General features: G+C 43.8%; 1 protein-coding gene across 2 annotated transcripts in view; it reads right to left on the reverse strand.

Annotated features, from left to right (window-relative positions):
* The window catches only part of MTHFD1 (methylenetetrahydrofolate dehydrogenase, cyclohydrolase and formyltetrahydrofolate synthetase 1), a 293116-nt gene that overhangs the window by 147691 nt on the left and 129507 nt on the right, over positions 1 to 15918 (reverse strand). For both annotated transcript variants that reach the window (XM_069207350.1, XM_069207351.1), the window contains 2 exons: positions 2655 to 2828; positions 2313 to 2449 (listed from right to left, as the gene is read on the reverse strand). In XM_069207350.1, the coding sequence (XP_069063451.1) occupies positions 2313 to 2449; positions 2655 to 2828 (311 nt within the window). The remainder of the gene's footprint in view (positions 1 to 2312; positions 2450 to 2654; positions 2829 to 15918) is intronic.

Consider the following 15918-nt stretch of genomic DNA (forward strand, 5'->3'; position numbering starts at 1 on the left):
CTTGGCAAAACAAATTAAGCAAGAATAACAAAAATACATGAATACTGCCATGCATAAATGTGTGCAAGTACCGCAATCTACTTTAAGTGGTCTGAAGTTGTCTAAACAAAAAGGATCATAGCATGCCTGCGATGTCTGAAACTCCCAAATACATGAAATGCATTCAAGGAAAAAATTACTTCTTTAAAAACCTTACCTCCAAGCTTAAGTTCACCCTGTAGGCCCCAGATGACAACAGCGCCAAAAAGGCCATGCAGAGCAGGGAGCAAAGCGCCGTCTGAATTTTGTAGCATCTTGACACTTTGGCATGACTATTGGTGCTTTTTTTCCCCCCTGGGGGGAAGGGAAAGGACAAGCAATGATGGGGTAGGGGAGGAAGTGAGGGAGGCCAAGGCACGGGACAACTGGCAAGGCGACATGGCACACCAGACATGCAGCAATGCCAGATTGGGGTGTAGGGGCAGGTTAGCAAGCAGCAATGTGGAGGGGGAGGAAGGAAGCTGATACAAGTAAAAGAAAAAAAAGTGGAAGGGGATACAAGTAAAAGGGAAAAAGTACCTCTGAAAGCTGCGAGCAGAGGAAGGAAACTAGGCGAGGGATGCAGTACATGGGCCATGCTCCAATGTAGGGACAAATACATGAAGAGGAAGGGAGGCCGTACTCGCTGACCAAAGAGAAGCAAAGGAATGAAAGTGACAATGAAAGCAACCAAAAGGTAAGCAATGGGTGCACTTCTAAGCCTTCTGTAAGTAAACAAAGCATCTTGCAAGCTGCATCGTATTCACTGTCTCAGGCAAGACCTAAAGTACGGGTCAAAGAGGTTAAAATGCCCACCAAACATACTGAAGGGCATAAAAAATGGCAGTGTCCCCAAAACAATTGGGGGGGCCAGGGTGAAGGCAGGAGGGTGTTTAATGAGGGGGTGAGAATGTGTCCAGCTGGAAGGGAAGCAGCCTTTACCACGCAGGATCTTTTAAGAGTAAGGGTGATTTTAGGGTTCAGGGCTGGTAGAGGTAAGGGTTGTTTTAGGGTTCAAGGTTGGGTAGACGTAAAGGGAAACAAGGGTGATTTTAGAATACAGCGTTGGTAGAGGTAAATAAAGGCAAGGGTGATTTTAGGGTTCAGTGGGTAGAGATAAAGGAAGGTAAGGGTTATTTTAGGGTTCAAGGGGGGTAGAGGTAAAGGAAAGTAAAGGTGATTTTATGGATCGGTAGGTAGAAGTAAAGGGAGGTAAGGGTTATTTTAGGGTTCAGGGGTGGGGAAGTAAAGGAAGGGAAGAGTGATTTTAGAGTTCAGAGTGGGTGGAGGTAAAGGAAATTAATTGCCATTTAAGGGTTCAGCAGAGGGTAAAGGTGGTTTAAGGGGTCGGGATAGGTGGAGGAAAAGGGAGATGATGGTGATTTTAGGCTTTGGGGTGGCTAAAGGTAAAGTAATAGTAAGTTTAAATTTGGGGTGGGTAGAGGTAACGGTAAATAAGGATGATTTTAGGGTTCAGATGTGGGTGTAGATAAGAAGAGTTAAGGGTGATTTTAGGGGTTAGGCGTATGTAGAGGTAAAGCGAGGTGAGGGTGAAAAACCTTGTGAAAACAGCGTTTTTGATTATGAATAAAACTTCCTCTAAATTATATGAGGTAACCAACAAATAATTAAATGTGACACAGCATCAAACCTTAATTCAGAAAAAACACGGTGTGTATGTCAACAGTATTAAGCAAAGGAAGAATGTTTACAGCTTGATCATCAATAAAACAGACGGGTAGCAAAAATCTGTTTCTCAATTAAATTAATTACATGCGAGAAAGTTTCATTATTGCTAGTTCTTCCCATTTAGCGTTTGGAAATACCAAGAAGTGCAAACTTCAACTTTGATGTTTCAAGTTGTTTTACGAAAAAAAAAAGGGACAATCCCACAATCCCAGCGCAAGTAGCAAAGAACACTTATCAAGAAATCAATTATGCTCCGGGGAAGAAAACAAACATATGGAGATAAAGTGAACCTAAGTGAATCCGACGCATGCTGACACACGCTCCCCAAAGAAAAAGATGGAAGTAAGAGTGATGAATAAGCTAACCAATGTAAGTACTGGGAGGGCTTAAAGCCCCTCTTTGGAGTATTGTTTTTTTTTTTTTTTTTAAAGGAACGAGGTCTTTGCAAGCAACAGTGCATGTGCTGTCTCAGGCGAGATCTAAAACAAACACATGCATAATAAGCGTGTCATCACATCCCATCCCATCCTAAGCATGAAGTAACAGTTCAGGTATTCAAACTAGCTTCTCTTCCAACTAAACAATTAATCACATGGCAAACCTACCTTTTATTCCGAACGTAGGGCCTTGTGAAGGCTGTCGCACACAGGCAAAGACATTAAGTTTAAGATGGGCTCCCAGTGCTTGGACCAGCCCTACTGTGGTCGTGCTCTTCCCTTCTCCTAGGGGTGTTGGGGTTATGCTTCAAGAAACAGGAAATATACTTTAATGATCCAGTCACATGATTTTTACTCGTAAATACAAGCTGAGAGATTGCTTGCAAAATGTGTCCAAGGTTTTCAAGACAGGTATAGATTGTTTAATATCGCAAGGCTTTACTCTTTGATTAGGTCAAAGGACCATACACTACTCTCAGACATTTTAACAAAAGCTTTGGGACAGCTTACCCAGTAACAACTACATATTTTCCATCGTGCTGGTTCTTCAGACGGTGTATTGCAGCTAGCCGGATCTTAGCTTTTGTTTGACCGTACAACTCTACTTCTTCTGAGAGTAGACCAATTTCTGCAGCCAGCTGTCCAATAGGTTTTGGTACACAAGACCGCGAGATGTCAATGTCACTTTAAAAAAAGAAAAAAGTAAAGTATGTAGTATAAAAGTGGCTTTACTTTTATCCCTCATCCATTGCCCCTTCTTGCACATCATTTCTGCATATCAATAAAGGGCACCAGAAAGCCCCATACTTTCAAGGGCCATCACTTACATTTTATTCAAAGTATATCCTTTGCTCTTCATCTATTACAAATTCACAACTGACTGCCATGGATGAAGACACGAAAATTATCCGAAATATATACTTTGGGGATAAAAGGCTGGACATTTTTTTTTTAAAACCTTAACCAGCAGTGCTGCAACTGATGTGGCCTATTAAAGATTAGGGGGTGGTGAGGTCTGTGAATATAATACGAATAGTATGATTCAGAGGTATTGGTAGTTCGGGCAAATGGTATGGACAATATTTTGAAGCGTGGTTGTAAAGCAAGCCGACATGTGAATAAAATACCTAAACCTGGTGATACCAGGCCACACAAATACAAGAATAAAAATTAATCTACAGCTGGACATAAAAAAAACACACACACAGAGATGGAGGTCTCCCACTAAGGAAAAATCAACTCTATCGAAAGCATCATATAAACATCTGTTTTCATAAGCAGCTATTAAATCATTTGCGGGGAGTGAAGAAAAATGCTCTTTATACAAATAGATGAGCTAACAAGAACGTTCATAGGGGGAAGTAAATTCAAGGCAATTGGTGAAAATGAACTTCAGAAAAACCACAGGTAAATAGGGCTTACTTTGTTGTCACAATTATCAAAAAACAATTTGCCAGGCAGTAATCAAGAGTGGGCTAGATCAGTGGTTCTTAACCTGTGGTCTGAGGACCCCTGGGGATCTACGAGCCCTACTCTTTATACAAAATTAAATAATATTAAGATATAAGTACATTAGTAAAGTATGTAGAATTAAAAAAAGCTAAATTTAAAATTTAAAAACTTTTTCTATATTTGATTGTGAATTATATAAAATATTTCAATAGTTGACCATTTGTTTGAAGTATACTTGGTTTTGTATTTTTTGTGTATTGTCTAGAGGCTCAAGTCTGAGAATCTGCTTAGGCTTGGGGTCCCCAGCTTCCAATAACAAGTTAGTGGGCGTTCCCGGATTCCAGTAAAGATTCGGAGAGGGGTCAACAAAATTCCAGATTTTAAGAACCGCTCGCCTAGATGACCAGGAGAGATTGACACAAACCCACTCACACTGCCTTGAAAAGCTCACTACAATAAAGGGAGAACAAGACTCTTGCCCACCATAAAGAGCAAGAAATAAATAAACACAAACAAAGAAGCCATGTGACATCCACTTCCGTGATACATAAACATGCATCTCTGGAAAATCAACAATCAATGTTAATCCTGAAAAAGCAATAAGGAAAAGAACGGCTAAATAATGCAATGCTGATACAAGTGCAAACGTTCACCCTCCACCAACATAGCAGGAGGATCTGGGCATCCTTTCAACACCCAGCACGCCCACTGGTTCCAGAAAGGCCTTCACTGCAAGAGTACCGGGTCACTTTAACAGACCTGCCAGTTAACCTCAATCCTGGTCTGCAGGACAGAGAACCCTTGCTATTCCAGTACTGACAAGGAAAGAATGCTTCAAATGCACCTCAATCAAGCGCGACAGGACCTTTTGCTATTCCAGTATACTCAGACGAACAGGCAGCCCTTCCAATGCACCTCAACCCAAAGAATACATATTTTTTGATTTACTATAAAGCGCATTAGAATTACTGTATTTGCGGAAAGCTAACGCTGTTTCTGGCGAATTAACACATCAATTAATTTAATTTTTGCTTTCTGTGAAGTTTGAGTTTTGTATCACTTCTAGGAGCATTCTCATTGAAGCACAAGGAAAGCACCGTAAAACCCTTGGATTCTTCTTCAGACAGCTGCACACTACTTGTTGGGTGCGTCATGCCTGTACAAACTGTCGGGATTACTTCATGTGTCAATGTGTTGTAAATTCATCTAGGATCTGGCAGGCGAGAGCACTGTGGTTGGCAAGGCATGTTCCAATCTCTTTACTGCCTATAAGAGTTGAATTCACAAATGAAGGAAATAGCACCACGTTCTGTGGGGCTGCCTACCAATATCGGATAGGCCCCATTTGTATATGGTCAATGAGCGGGATATTGTGTTTTCTGTTTGACACTTGTTTCAGGGCAGCCTTCAGGTGAGGCAGGGGGGTAACACAGGCCACTGCAGTACCTGCGGCGCCGGTGGCTCCGCACCTTCAAGTGGCCCCCCTATTGAGACGAAGGCCAATGAATATAAGAGACTCAGAGGTCCCTCGTCACATTCTGCAGAGGAGGCCCTCATAACAGTCATTTTGCGTTACTCTACTGAGGAGAGGGGTCCCAGTGGAACAGAGCTTTGTGGACGTTTTAGCATTGTTAACTCAATCAGCCTTGACTAAAGGTTTTGCTTCGACATCTGGACTCACTTCATTTCACTCCAGGCCGAAATGGTTTGAACGAAGGTGGCCTGTTTTACCCATCATGGAGAACTCGCTTTTTCCCCTTTCCCAAAACCAGGCTAGTGAAAAATTCGAACCCAGCTGTCAGGACCCACTGTCGAGATTGGGAAGACGTTTACACCGGCCTCAACAAACTATCCGCGGTTTTGACCTGTGAAGAGACATTCACAACCACAAATCAGCATCACCAAAATGTTGTTAAATTTGTATCCTTCCGACTGGGGAAGTTTACAATACACTGCTGAACATTTTCCTGCATCTAACCAGGACAGGGTGCAGGCTCTCCTGGCATAACCCGAGTTGTCCAGGGATTACAGGGCCGACACATGCGCAGGGGTAGTAGGTTTTTCGTATTTCTGCTTTAATTGTGCTGCATGGGAACCCATTAGCGGAGAACTCTTTATTAAACAACAAATTCTCTTTCTGGCTCACAGGGAACCCTGCAGTAATGTGCTTAGTCTATTTACTCTAGTAATGCACCTGACCGACAAGGAACCACCTCTTAAAACATGGAGCACCTCGTATAACCTCTTGAATTGAAGCATTAGGGGTTCCACTCCATGTGCAAGGAGATTACCACAACCCCTAAAGATGGCACCACAACACACAGACAGACCATCTGAGTGGGGGAAACAGTCCAGCACCATAAAGAATCTGTATAATTTATGCTGATACTTCCTACCAATCAAACCATTAATTGCACCATGGGCTATGTTTATCTATCTAGCTTTAAACCTGTCCTTTCACTTACAATAGAGAATCATCAACTCTCTCCTCGGTCTAGAGCAACAGGGCAGTTTCTATAAATGTGGACGACTAGCGGGGAAGTGGTCTAGTAGGCAGCAGTAGAAAAAGGTCTACAGGACAAAAAGCACCAGATAATATGTAAACCAGTAATTTACCGTTAATCTCCACATTTCCTTGTGATTCTGAGAACAATTTATTTAGCAGAAAACACGCGGAGGGGGTAAGCTGGAGCCAGGCCTGGGCTTGGGTGAATATATTTTGCAAGTCTCTACAGTGAAATTGGCCACTGCTGTAAAGCTGCATCAATGGTGAAGTCCAGAGTAGAATCATCCAAAGTAGTAAACAGGGGCCTCATCTACTCCAAGTGTTCAAGCATCCAATTTAACTTCAATGAATACAAATTTAGATTTAGGTTATATGTTTAACCTGAAAAATCAGGTGTATATCAGGTCCAGCTAGGCCTCCTCCCCTCATTTATAGAATCACCATAATGTGGACCATGTGACTGCCTAATTCATCTCAGAAGAAGAGAACAAGATCTTTGAGTATTACGAAGGTTGTCTTTGCCCTTGTGAATATAGCATGCATTTATGGAGTGGGTGCTGCACCATAAAAAATGGTATTGCAGGAGAAAATAAAATTTAGATCTTGGTCAATTACCTTCCATTACAAGGGGCAGAAGTAAGATTACCAACACTTGACTGTCTGAAGTGCTCTTATCTAAATAATATTTATTGTTATGTCAGTAGCTTTAGCATATACAATTACAGCAGCTGGAAGATGAGAGTTCTATCATATGTTTTGCTCATAATTGTATAGGTTTATAATACTACTTAAATTGAAGTTCTCGATTCCTGAAGTGGCTTCAGCCTCAATTTTACTTTCCAAGTGATAGTGCCTGGTCAGGACGATTCACTATGCCTGTGTGTTGGGGGAGGAGTGTGAGTAGATCAGAGTGAATAAGTTAATCAATTGAGCAGCCTTGTTAAATGGTTTGACGTCCCTTTGGACTTTAAATTGCCTATCCTGCTATTAGTAATTATAAATGAGACTTCTGCGTAGGTATAAATTATGTTTTCTATTCTTCAGCACCAATTAAAGCAACCAATTAATTGATTTAGTATTTGGTCTTAACTTTACATCATAATATTGCACTGTCAATTGTTGGAAAATGTATTCGCAATCAATCATTCTTAACAACGATACCTCACCTAATTGTTGCAGTAAGGAACAAATAAATATTGTTTGAATGTGTATGTGTAGCACTTTATTATCAAGAATGTAATAATATGGACACCTCAAAGCTAGGCGAGTATTGACACTTTACTAAATTAATATTTTTGGAGTGATGATGGTCTGCAATTTCTGATGAGTCACCCAGGAGTCTTCTATTTAAGTAGCTGAATTTGGGAGAAAGAGCATCTAATGTATTCACACGTGTTTAATGATTTTCTATATAATCCAAACTCCTTCAATTTGAGATAACGGATTGTTTTGTACCTTTTTAACTATTTCTCATTTGAGCTACACAACAGGACGTTGCTTTTTGCTCTTATTTTGTTTTCACAATTTTGATTTATAATTATGAACGAAGCATTCATTTTTAACAATTGGTCACAATCGAAGCTCTCACTCTATAAAATCTGATACATTAATATAACTGAAGGACACAGTGTAGCCTTACAAAACCGAAAAGAGATAATGTTAAATAATTACCCTTAGGGATCATTTTTAATATCACTAGAGAGTACAAGCCAGCTTATTATTACAATCAACTTAAAGAAAACATGTTCGGTTATACTATGGACATTTGTAAAGTGCACAATCACCCACAATTGTACCATGGTGGTGAGCAGGAGTGTGTGCCTAGAGACTGTTGGTTGTTTGAAAAGTCAGGTTTTCAGCTTCATAGACAGAAGGAGCCTCTGATGCAGAGGTGGGATGTTGTTCCATGTTTTAAGAGCGATTTAAGAGAATGCACATCCTCCAGATCTAGTTCTGTGTATGTATGGGATGTGTGCGAGTAGACGTCTGTAGAGTGGAGGTGTCTGTGTGGCTGGTGGTAGGAGGTGCAACTGTTCAGGGTGGTGGGGCCTACGTTGTGTAGAGCCTTGATATGGTAGTTTGAAATAAGTGTATGTGTATCGGGAGACATTGTAGCTCCCTGAGCTGTGGTGTGATGGGACTTCTGTGGGGGAGGTTGATGATTAGTTTGGCTGCTGAGTTCTGGATGGCATGAGGTATTCTGGTGAGCGATTTGGTGACCCTGGTGTAGTGGGTGTTCCTGTAGTCTAACTTGCTGGTGACTAGGGCATGAGTTACTGTTTTTCTGGCATGGGTGAGGAGCCATTTCAAAATCTTTCTCCGAATCTTTAAGGTTTGAAAGAAAGATACAGTTACGGGGTTGACTTGTTCAGTCATATCCAGTTTGCTGTCAATGATGTTTCTGGCATGGGTGCTAGGTATGTGTGAAGATGTCTTGTGAATCTGGGAGTGGGATGGAATGTTTAGGTTCTATGAGGTCAGGTATGGAATGTAGGAGGCTGTGGAAGAAGAGGAGAAAGGGAGCTGAAGGGAGGAGCTCTGCTGGAGGTGTCGTGTTCTTGAAGCTTAAATAAAGAAAAAGAAGAATATATCTGCTGCGTTATCGTCTTTATACTGGTGACGAGGGAACAGTCTGCGCAGGGGGCGGATTAATTACAAGGGACACCTCCACCCCTGGAAATATTGTCCTTCCAAATCTACACTGAAACCGTTGAACCTGAAGATTGAAGGCAAGTTTATGTAATGGCTATAGCTTGGCGTGCTGTTGGACCACTTTATTGAAATCCTAATAACATTCTTGACGATCATCAAGCACAGACGTTCACTTTGAACTTATAATTATTGTTGATATCATATTTTTGAAAACGTGTGCAGCGCTACTTTGTTTTAACATGCTACAACTGAAACGTTTTGGATGTGCTTTTATCTAGTGCGCTCGTTTTAAAATAGCGAGTTATTTTTTGATAACCAACGGAGTGCGGCCGACAGCTCTCCGCGCGTGTGAGCTTTCCATTGCTAAACTCGAGAGTAGCGTGGCCACGCTGTTGTGGCAACGGTTGCTATGTACTCGAGCGCGACCGTGTGAAGTTACCATGCGCTCGAGAGCAGCCGTGTAACAGCGTGTTACGTGTGCTCGAGTGCAGCCACACAGCGGGCGCTGCTTATACAAGAGGAAAGAAAAAAAAAGAAAAAAGGAAAAATCTGAGGATCAAACAAATACTTTAAATGTCACCCAGCTAGAAAAATTACATGAAATTAATGCCTGCATTAACCAAGTTAAAACAACAGCACAGTACCTGAAGCAACACGAGCTTCATTATCCAGGAAGTGAAACAAGGAAGTGGAGATGGAAAGAGGACTATGAATAATAGCAGGAAGTAGTAATAGAAAGAAGACTAAAAGGAGTTTATTATGTTAGTTATTTTTTTTAGCTTGTTATAACTTATTATATAATTTTTTTATTTTAATTAATTGTGTACTTTTTTAAATTAATTTATTTAGATAAAAGAGACAATATATTGAGGATAAATACAGTACAATGGGGGATCAAAGCATGACATCACCACCCCCTTTACTATCAACTCCGGGTGAACCTCCAATACCGTGGAAACAATGGAAAAATATGTTTTTGACTTACATTTTGGCAATTGGGGGTGATCGCTACAACCCAGTGAGAAAGCAAGCTATTCTCTTGCATCATTTGGGAGTTGAGGCGAGAAGAATTTATGAGGATCTGCCTGAAGTGTCTTTGGGGATGGGTGATGGGCAACCAATGAATGTGTTCGAGATGTCAGTACAAATGTTGGACATTCGATTTATTCCTAAAACAAATTTAGTTTTGGTACGCCACAATTTGTTTTCAAGAGTGCAGAAGGTCGATGAGGATATGGCATAATTTGTGGCGGCATTAAGAGGATTGGCACTATCGTACCGTTTTGAACAATTGACTGACTCATTAATAAGGGATCAAATTGTGAGATGTTCTTATGAAAAAAAGATAAGGGAAAAAGTGTTGATGAAGGATCCGTCCTTGGAAGAAGCCATACAGATTGCAAAAAGAATGAAGCATGCAGCCATGTGGTTGCAAGAATTGGATAAGCTGTCGCAAGGAACATACTGTACTGCTGAAGAGATAAAAAATAAGTCTGAGTTGAACAAAAATTTGAAGGATAGAAGTAATGTACCAAATGTAGAAGGAGGAAAAATGAAAAATGAGGGAGCCAAGGGCCAGAGAAAATTTTATTGGAGAGAGAGTAAATGCTACCGGTGTGGGGCTCCGGGACATATTGCATAAGTAAAATGTGTGCAGCAAGAAATGCATTGTGTAGAAGCTGTGGAAAAAGAGGGCATTTTGCTAAAGTGAGTAGATTCAAATCGGAGATGAGTGGTGGCAGGAAAATTCATATAGTTGATCAGGAAACCAAAGATATGTGCAAGAATGTTTGTAAGATAGATCTAGAAAATGGTGCAAAAGAAGATTCTCCGGTTGGAAGAAGTCTGCAGAAGAGCAAAAAAGATGGTTGCGTTTTCCTGCGTGATGCAAAGGATGTCCCACATGGAGATGTTGGATGCAGGCAAGTTGCAGCGCTGGATTCGTCCAACAAGCCTTGGTTCAAGCAATGTCATGGCTTGCGTCAAAATGGCACTGCCTAGACCCAGGTGGGACCTGGGGGCCTCAACTTGGACTGAGGAGGCAGAGGGGGCTCCCAACACTGGAGGGAACCCACAGATGACCAGGCAGCACCCACGGAGGTCCCAGGACACCAGGAGAAAGAAGGTGCAAATTGTGGTTACTGCAGCACTACAAAAGAAGATCCCACGCCACTGGAGAACAACTCCGCGAGTTCAGAGTCGCGGGATAGAGTGCTGGGGACCTGGGCCAGGCTGTGCACAAAGGATTCTTGCAAATAGTGCACAGAGGCCTCAGGAGGTGAAGATGGCATAGTGCAAAGGGGTACTGTTGCAAACGGGGAAGGCAAGCTCTTACCTCCTCAAATTTGGACAGCAGGACCTTATAACAGTGTGTCGAAGGGGTCCACCACCCGTGTTCCAAGGAGCAGGCTCGTCGCGAGGAGAGGAGTCCAAGAGAACTGGTCTCGTCGTAGAAGGTGCCTGCTGGAGCAGGGAAGTGACTATCACTCCACAAGATTTCTTCAGTCCTTCTGGTGCAGTGTGAAGACAGGGAGTCCTCAGAGCGTGCACACCGTGGAAACTGTTACAGTCTCTGGCTGGAGCTGAAGTTGCAGAGTAGAAGTAGCCCTTCTGGATACCTTGTTGCAGTTACAGCGGTTCCTGGAGCAGTCTGCGGTCGATCCGAGGTCAGAGGATGAAGTAGTAGTTGCAGAGGATTCCTGATGGAAACTTGCAAGCAGAATCTGAAGAGGAACCCACAGGAGAGACCCTAAATAGGCCTGAGAGGAGAATTGGCTACCTAACCAGGTATGCACCTATCAGGAGGGGTCTCTGACGTCACCAGCTGGCACTGGCCACTTAGAGGCCTCCAGAGTGTCCCCACACCTTGCAGATCAAGATGGCTGAAGTCTGGGACACACTGGAGGAGCTCTGGGCGCCACCCCTGGGGTGGTGATGGACAGTGGAGTGGTCACTCCCCTTTCCTTTGTCCAGTTTTGTGACAGAGCAGGAACTGGGGGTCCCTGAACCGGTGTAGACTGGTTTATGCAAGGAGGGCAACCATCTCTGCCCTTCAAAGCATTTCCAGAGGCTCTGGGAGGCTACCCCTCCCAAGCCTATAACACCTATTTCCAAAGGGAGAGGGTAGAACACCCTCCTCCCAAAGGAAATTAATTGTTCGGCCTTCCTGGGACTGAGCTGCTCAGACCCCAAGAGGGCAGAACCCTGTCTGTGAGTTAGCAGCAGCTGTAGATGCAGTGCAAGCCTCAGAGAGCTGGTCTGGCAGTACTGAGGGTCCCTGGTGGAACCCCAAGGATGCATGGAATTGGCTCCCCAATACCAGATTTGGAATGGGGGGACACTTCCATGTTCTTAGACACCTTACATGGCCATATTTAGAGTTACCACTGTGAAGCTACATATAGGTATTGACCTATATGTAGTGCAGGTGTGTAATGGCATCCCTGCACTCAAAGTCCGGGGAATTGGCCCTGGACTGCATGGAGGCACCTGTGCTAGTGCAAAGGTGCCCTCAAACTTAGTAACTTTGCACCTAACCTTCAGCAAGTGAAGGTTAGACATATAGGTGACTTATAAGATACTTAAGTGCAGTGAAAATGGCTGTGAAATAGTGTGTGCACTATTTCACGCAGGCTGCAGTGGCAGTCCAGTGAAAGGGTTTGTCTGAGCTCCTTATGGATGGCAAAAGAAATGCTGCAGCCCATAAGGATCTCCTGGAACCCCAATGCCTTGGGTACCTAGGTACCATTTACTAGGGACTTATAAGGGGGGTCAAGTGTGCCGATTGGAATTGGTAAATGAAGTCACTAGCCTATAGTGACAAACTTCGAAACAGAGAAAGCATAAGCACTGAGGTTCCGGTTAGCAGAGCCTCAGTGACACAGTTAAGCACTACTGACAACAGACACATTAGGCCACACTATGAGCACTGGGGTCCAGACCAGCAGGATCCAAGTGAGACAGGCAAAAACATACTGACAAACAGGTAAAAATGGGGGTAACATGCCAAGAAAGATGGTACTTTCCTACACACACCCCACCCCCCAAACAAGGGACAATAAGGCTAACTTTGCCTAGAAGAGTCTTCATTATCTAAGTGGAAACATCTGGAGAGTCCATCTGCATTGGAGTGGGTACTCCCAGGTCTAAGTTCCACTGTAAAGTCCATCCCCTGTAGGGAAATGGACCACCTAAACAATTTAGGGTTTTCACCTTTCATTTGTTTAAGCCATAATAGAGGTTTGTGGTCTGTTTGAACAATGAAGTGAGTCCCAAACAAGTAGGGTCTCAACTTCTTCAAGGCCCAGACCACAGCAAAGGCCTCTCTCTCTATGGCAGACCAACGCTTTTCTCTAGGGGTCAACCTCCTGCTAATGAAAGCAACAGGTTGATCCTGGCCCTCTGAGTTAAGTTGTGATAACACTGCCCCAACCCCCAGTTCAGAAGCATCTGTCTCTGTCTCACCTTTCTTCTCCACAATGAGATGGGGTCTAATCCATTTGTCCTGGAGTGCTCTTGGGGCCACAGGTTCCAATACCCAAACCTTCTAGCCTGGTTGGTACTCTGTCAGGACAGTCTTCTGGTCATGCCATTGCTTTTGGAGCTCTTGGCTGGCCTGAAGGTTTTTTGTGGCCTTTTTCATGTACTCAGCCATTCTAGATCTTAGGCCAAGTATATAGTCCACAATGTCTTGTTTAGGGGGCTTTAAAGGTTTCTCCCAAACCTCCTTCACAAGAGCAAGGGGGACCCCTATTAGGGTGATCAAAGCAGAGCTCAAAGGGGCTGTAGCCCACTCCTTTTTGGGGTACCTCCCTGTAGGTGAAAAGGAGGCATGGCAAGAGGACATCCCATCTCCTTCTGAGTTTCTCAGAGAGTCCCATGATCATGCCTTTGAGAGTTTTATTAAACCTCTCAACCAATCCATTTCTTTGTGGATGATAAGGGGTGGTGAATTTGTATGTTACACCACACTCCTTCCACATTGCCTTGATGTATGCAGACATGAAGTTACTACCTCTGTCTGATACAACTTCCTTAGGGAAACCCACTCTGGAAAAGATTCATACCAGGGCTTTTGCCACTGCAGGTGCTGTAGTGGTCCTGGTCCTTAAGGGGATAGCTTCTGGATACCTTGTGGCATGGTCCACTACCACAAGGATGTATCTATTGCCAGAGCTGCTGGAGGGCCAAGGGGGCCAACTATTTCAACCTCTACCCTATCAAAGGGCACCCCAACCACTGGCAGTGGGATTAAGGGGGCCTTTGGGGTGCCACCAGTCTTGCCACTGGCTTAGCAGGCGACACAAGAGCAACAAAACTCCTTTGTGTCCTCTGACATATGAGGCCAGTGAAAATGGGAACAAGTCTGTCCCATGTTTTACTTTGCCCCAAATGTCCAGCCAAGGGAATGTCATGAGCTAGAGTTAGGAGGAATTCCCTATCCTGTAGGGGGTGACCAGTCTCTTGGTGGCACCAGGATTAGGGTCCCTTGCTTCAGTATAGAGGAGATTGTTCTCCCAGTAAACTCTGTGGCTGTCATTGACATCCCCATTCTGCTGTTTGACAGCTTGCTGCCTGAGACCCTCTAGTATGTGACAGGTCTGCTGTGCCACACTCAGTTCCTCCCTGGCAGGCCCCATGCACCCGAAAGCTCAGCTGTGTCAGCTTCACGCTCCTCTGGTGTAGGTTCTGCACAGGGAGAAGACTCCTCATCAAAAGGGGAATCATCTGGAGAGGTAGGGATAGTGGAAAAGGGTTTGCCCTTCCTATCCCTAGTTTTTGGGAGCACTTGGTCCATCGTTCCAGGATCCACGTTTCCCTGTCCTCTTTGCTTCTTGGCCTAAGCCCTAGTAAGAGGAAAGATAGGCCCTGGAATGCCCAGCACTGCTACATGAGCCCAAGCTGAAGTCTCCAAATCATTTCCTAAGAGACACTCTACAGGTAAGCCAGTGGATACCACAACTTTCATTGGACCAGTAACCACCCTCCCCTCCAGTTGAAATTCACAACAGCCAAGGGGTGGTTAACAGTGCTGTTATGGGCGTCTATCACTTGGTACTGATGACCAAGTAGGTGTTGCTCAGGGGCTACCAGTTTCTCCATCACCATAGTGACACTGGCACCTGTGTCCCTGTAGGCCTCAACCTGAACACCGTTTATAAGGGGTAGTTGCTTCTACTTGTCAATATTAAGGGGACAAGCAACTAAGTTGGCAAGGTCAATGCCACCATCAGAGACTAAAACAGCCTCAGTGGTCTCCGTAACTAGACCAACCCCCACTACATTACCAAAAGTGAGCCCAGATACACCCTTTGACTGGCTATTTGTAGTGTTTTCCCACCACCACTGCTATTAATAGGGGCACTAGTGGAAGCATTGGGGATTGTGGTGGTGGGAGGTTTTTTGGGCAAGTAGGGTCACTTGCCCAATGGCCTTAAGCTTTACAGAGATAACACCGTGGTTTTTTCTGATTGTGTGAAGAGGATTTGGACCCACCACCCCCAGAGGATTTTTGTGGGCCTGATGAAGCTCAGATTTTTTTATTATTTGTACCCACCCATGTCATGAGACTTACCATCCTTCTTCTTGCTGTCTTTTTCACCCCCTGTATGAGCTTTTCCGCTCACCCTTGTTCTGACCCATTTGTCTGTCTTTTTTCCCAATTCTTGGGGAGAGGTCAGATCTGAGTCCACAAGATACTGATGCAACAAATCAAACACAGAATTGTTCAATATATGTTCTCTCAGAATTAAGTTATATACGCTTTCATAGTCAGTCACCTTACTGCCATTTAACCAACCCTCTAGGGCGTTCACTGAACAGTCTGCAAAATCTGTCCAATCCTGCGATGACTCCTTTCGGGTCTCTCTGAACTCTAATCTATATTGTTCAGTGGTTAAGCCCAGACCATCCAAGAGTGCACTTTTAAGAATATGGAAGTTATCTGCATCATCCTCCCGGACAATAAGGAGTCAGTCTCTTCCCTTGCCAGTGAAAGATAGCCACTGGATAGCAGCCCACTGAACTAGAGGGACCCTATGAACTTTACAGGCCCTCTCAAGTGCAGCAAACCACTTATAAATGTCAACCCCATCCTTATAAGGGGGGACAACTTTGTGCAGATTTCAGGAATCAAATGTAGGTTCCCTAACACTGGAGTTCCTG

The sequence above is a fragment of the Pleurodeles waltl genome, chromosome 9 (genome assembly GCF_031143425.1).
Source record: "Pleurodeles waltl isolate 20211129_DDA chromosome 9, aPleWal1.hap1.20221129, whole genome shotgun sequence".
Taxonomy (NCBI): domain Eukaryota; kingdom Metazoa; phylum Chordata; class Amphibia; order Caudata; family Salamandridae; genus Pleurodeles; species Pleurodeles waltl.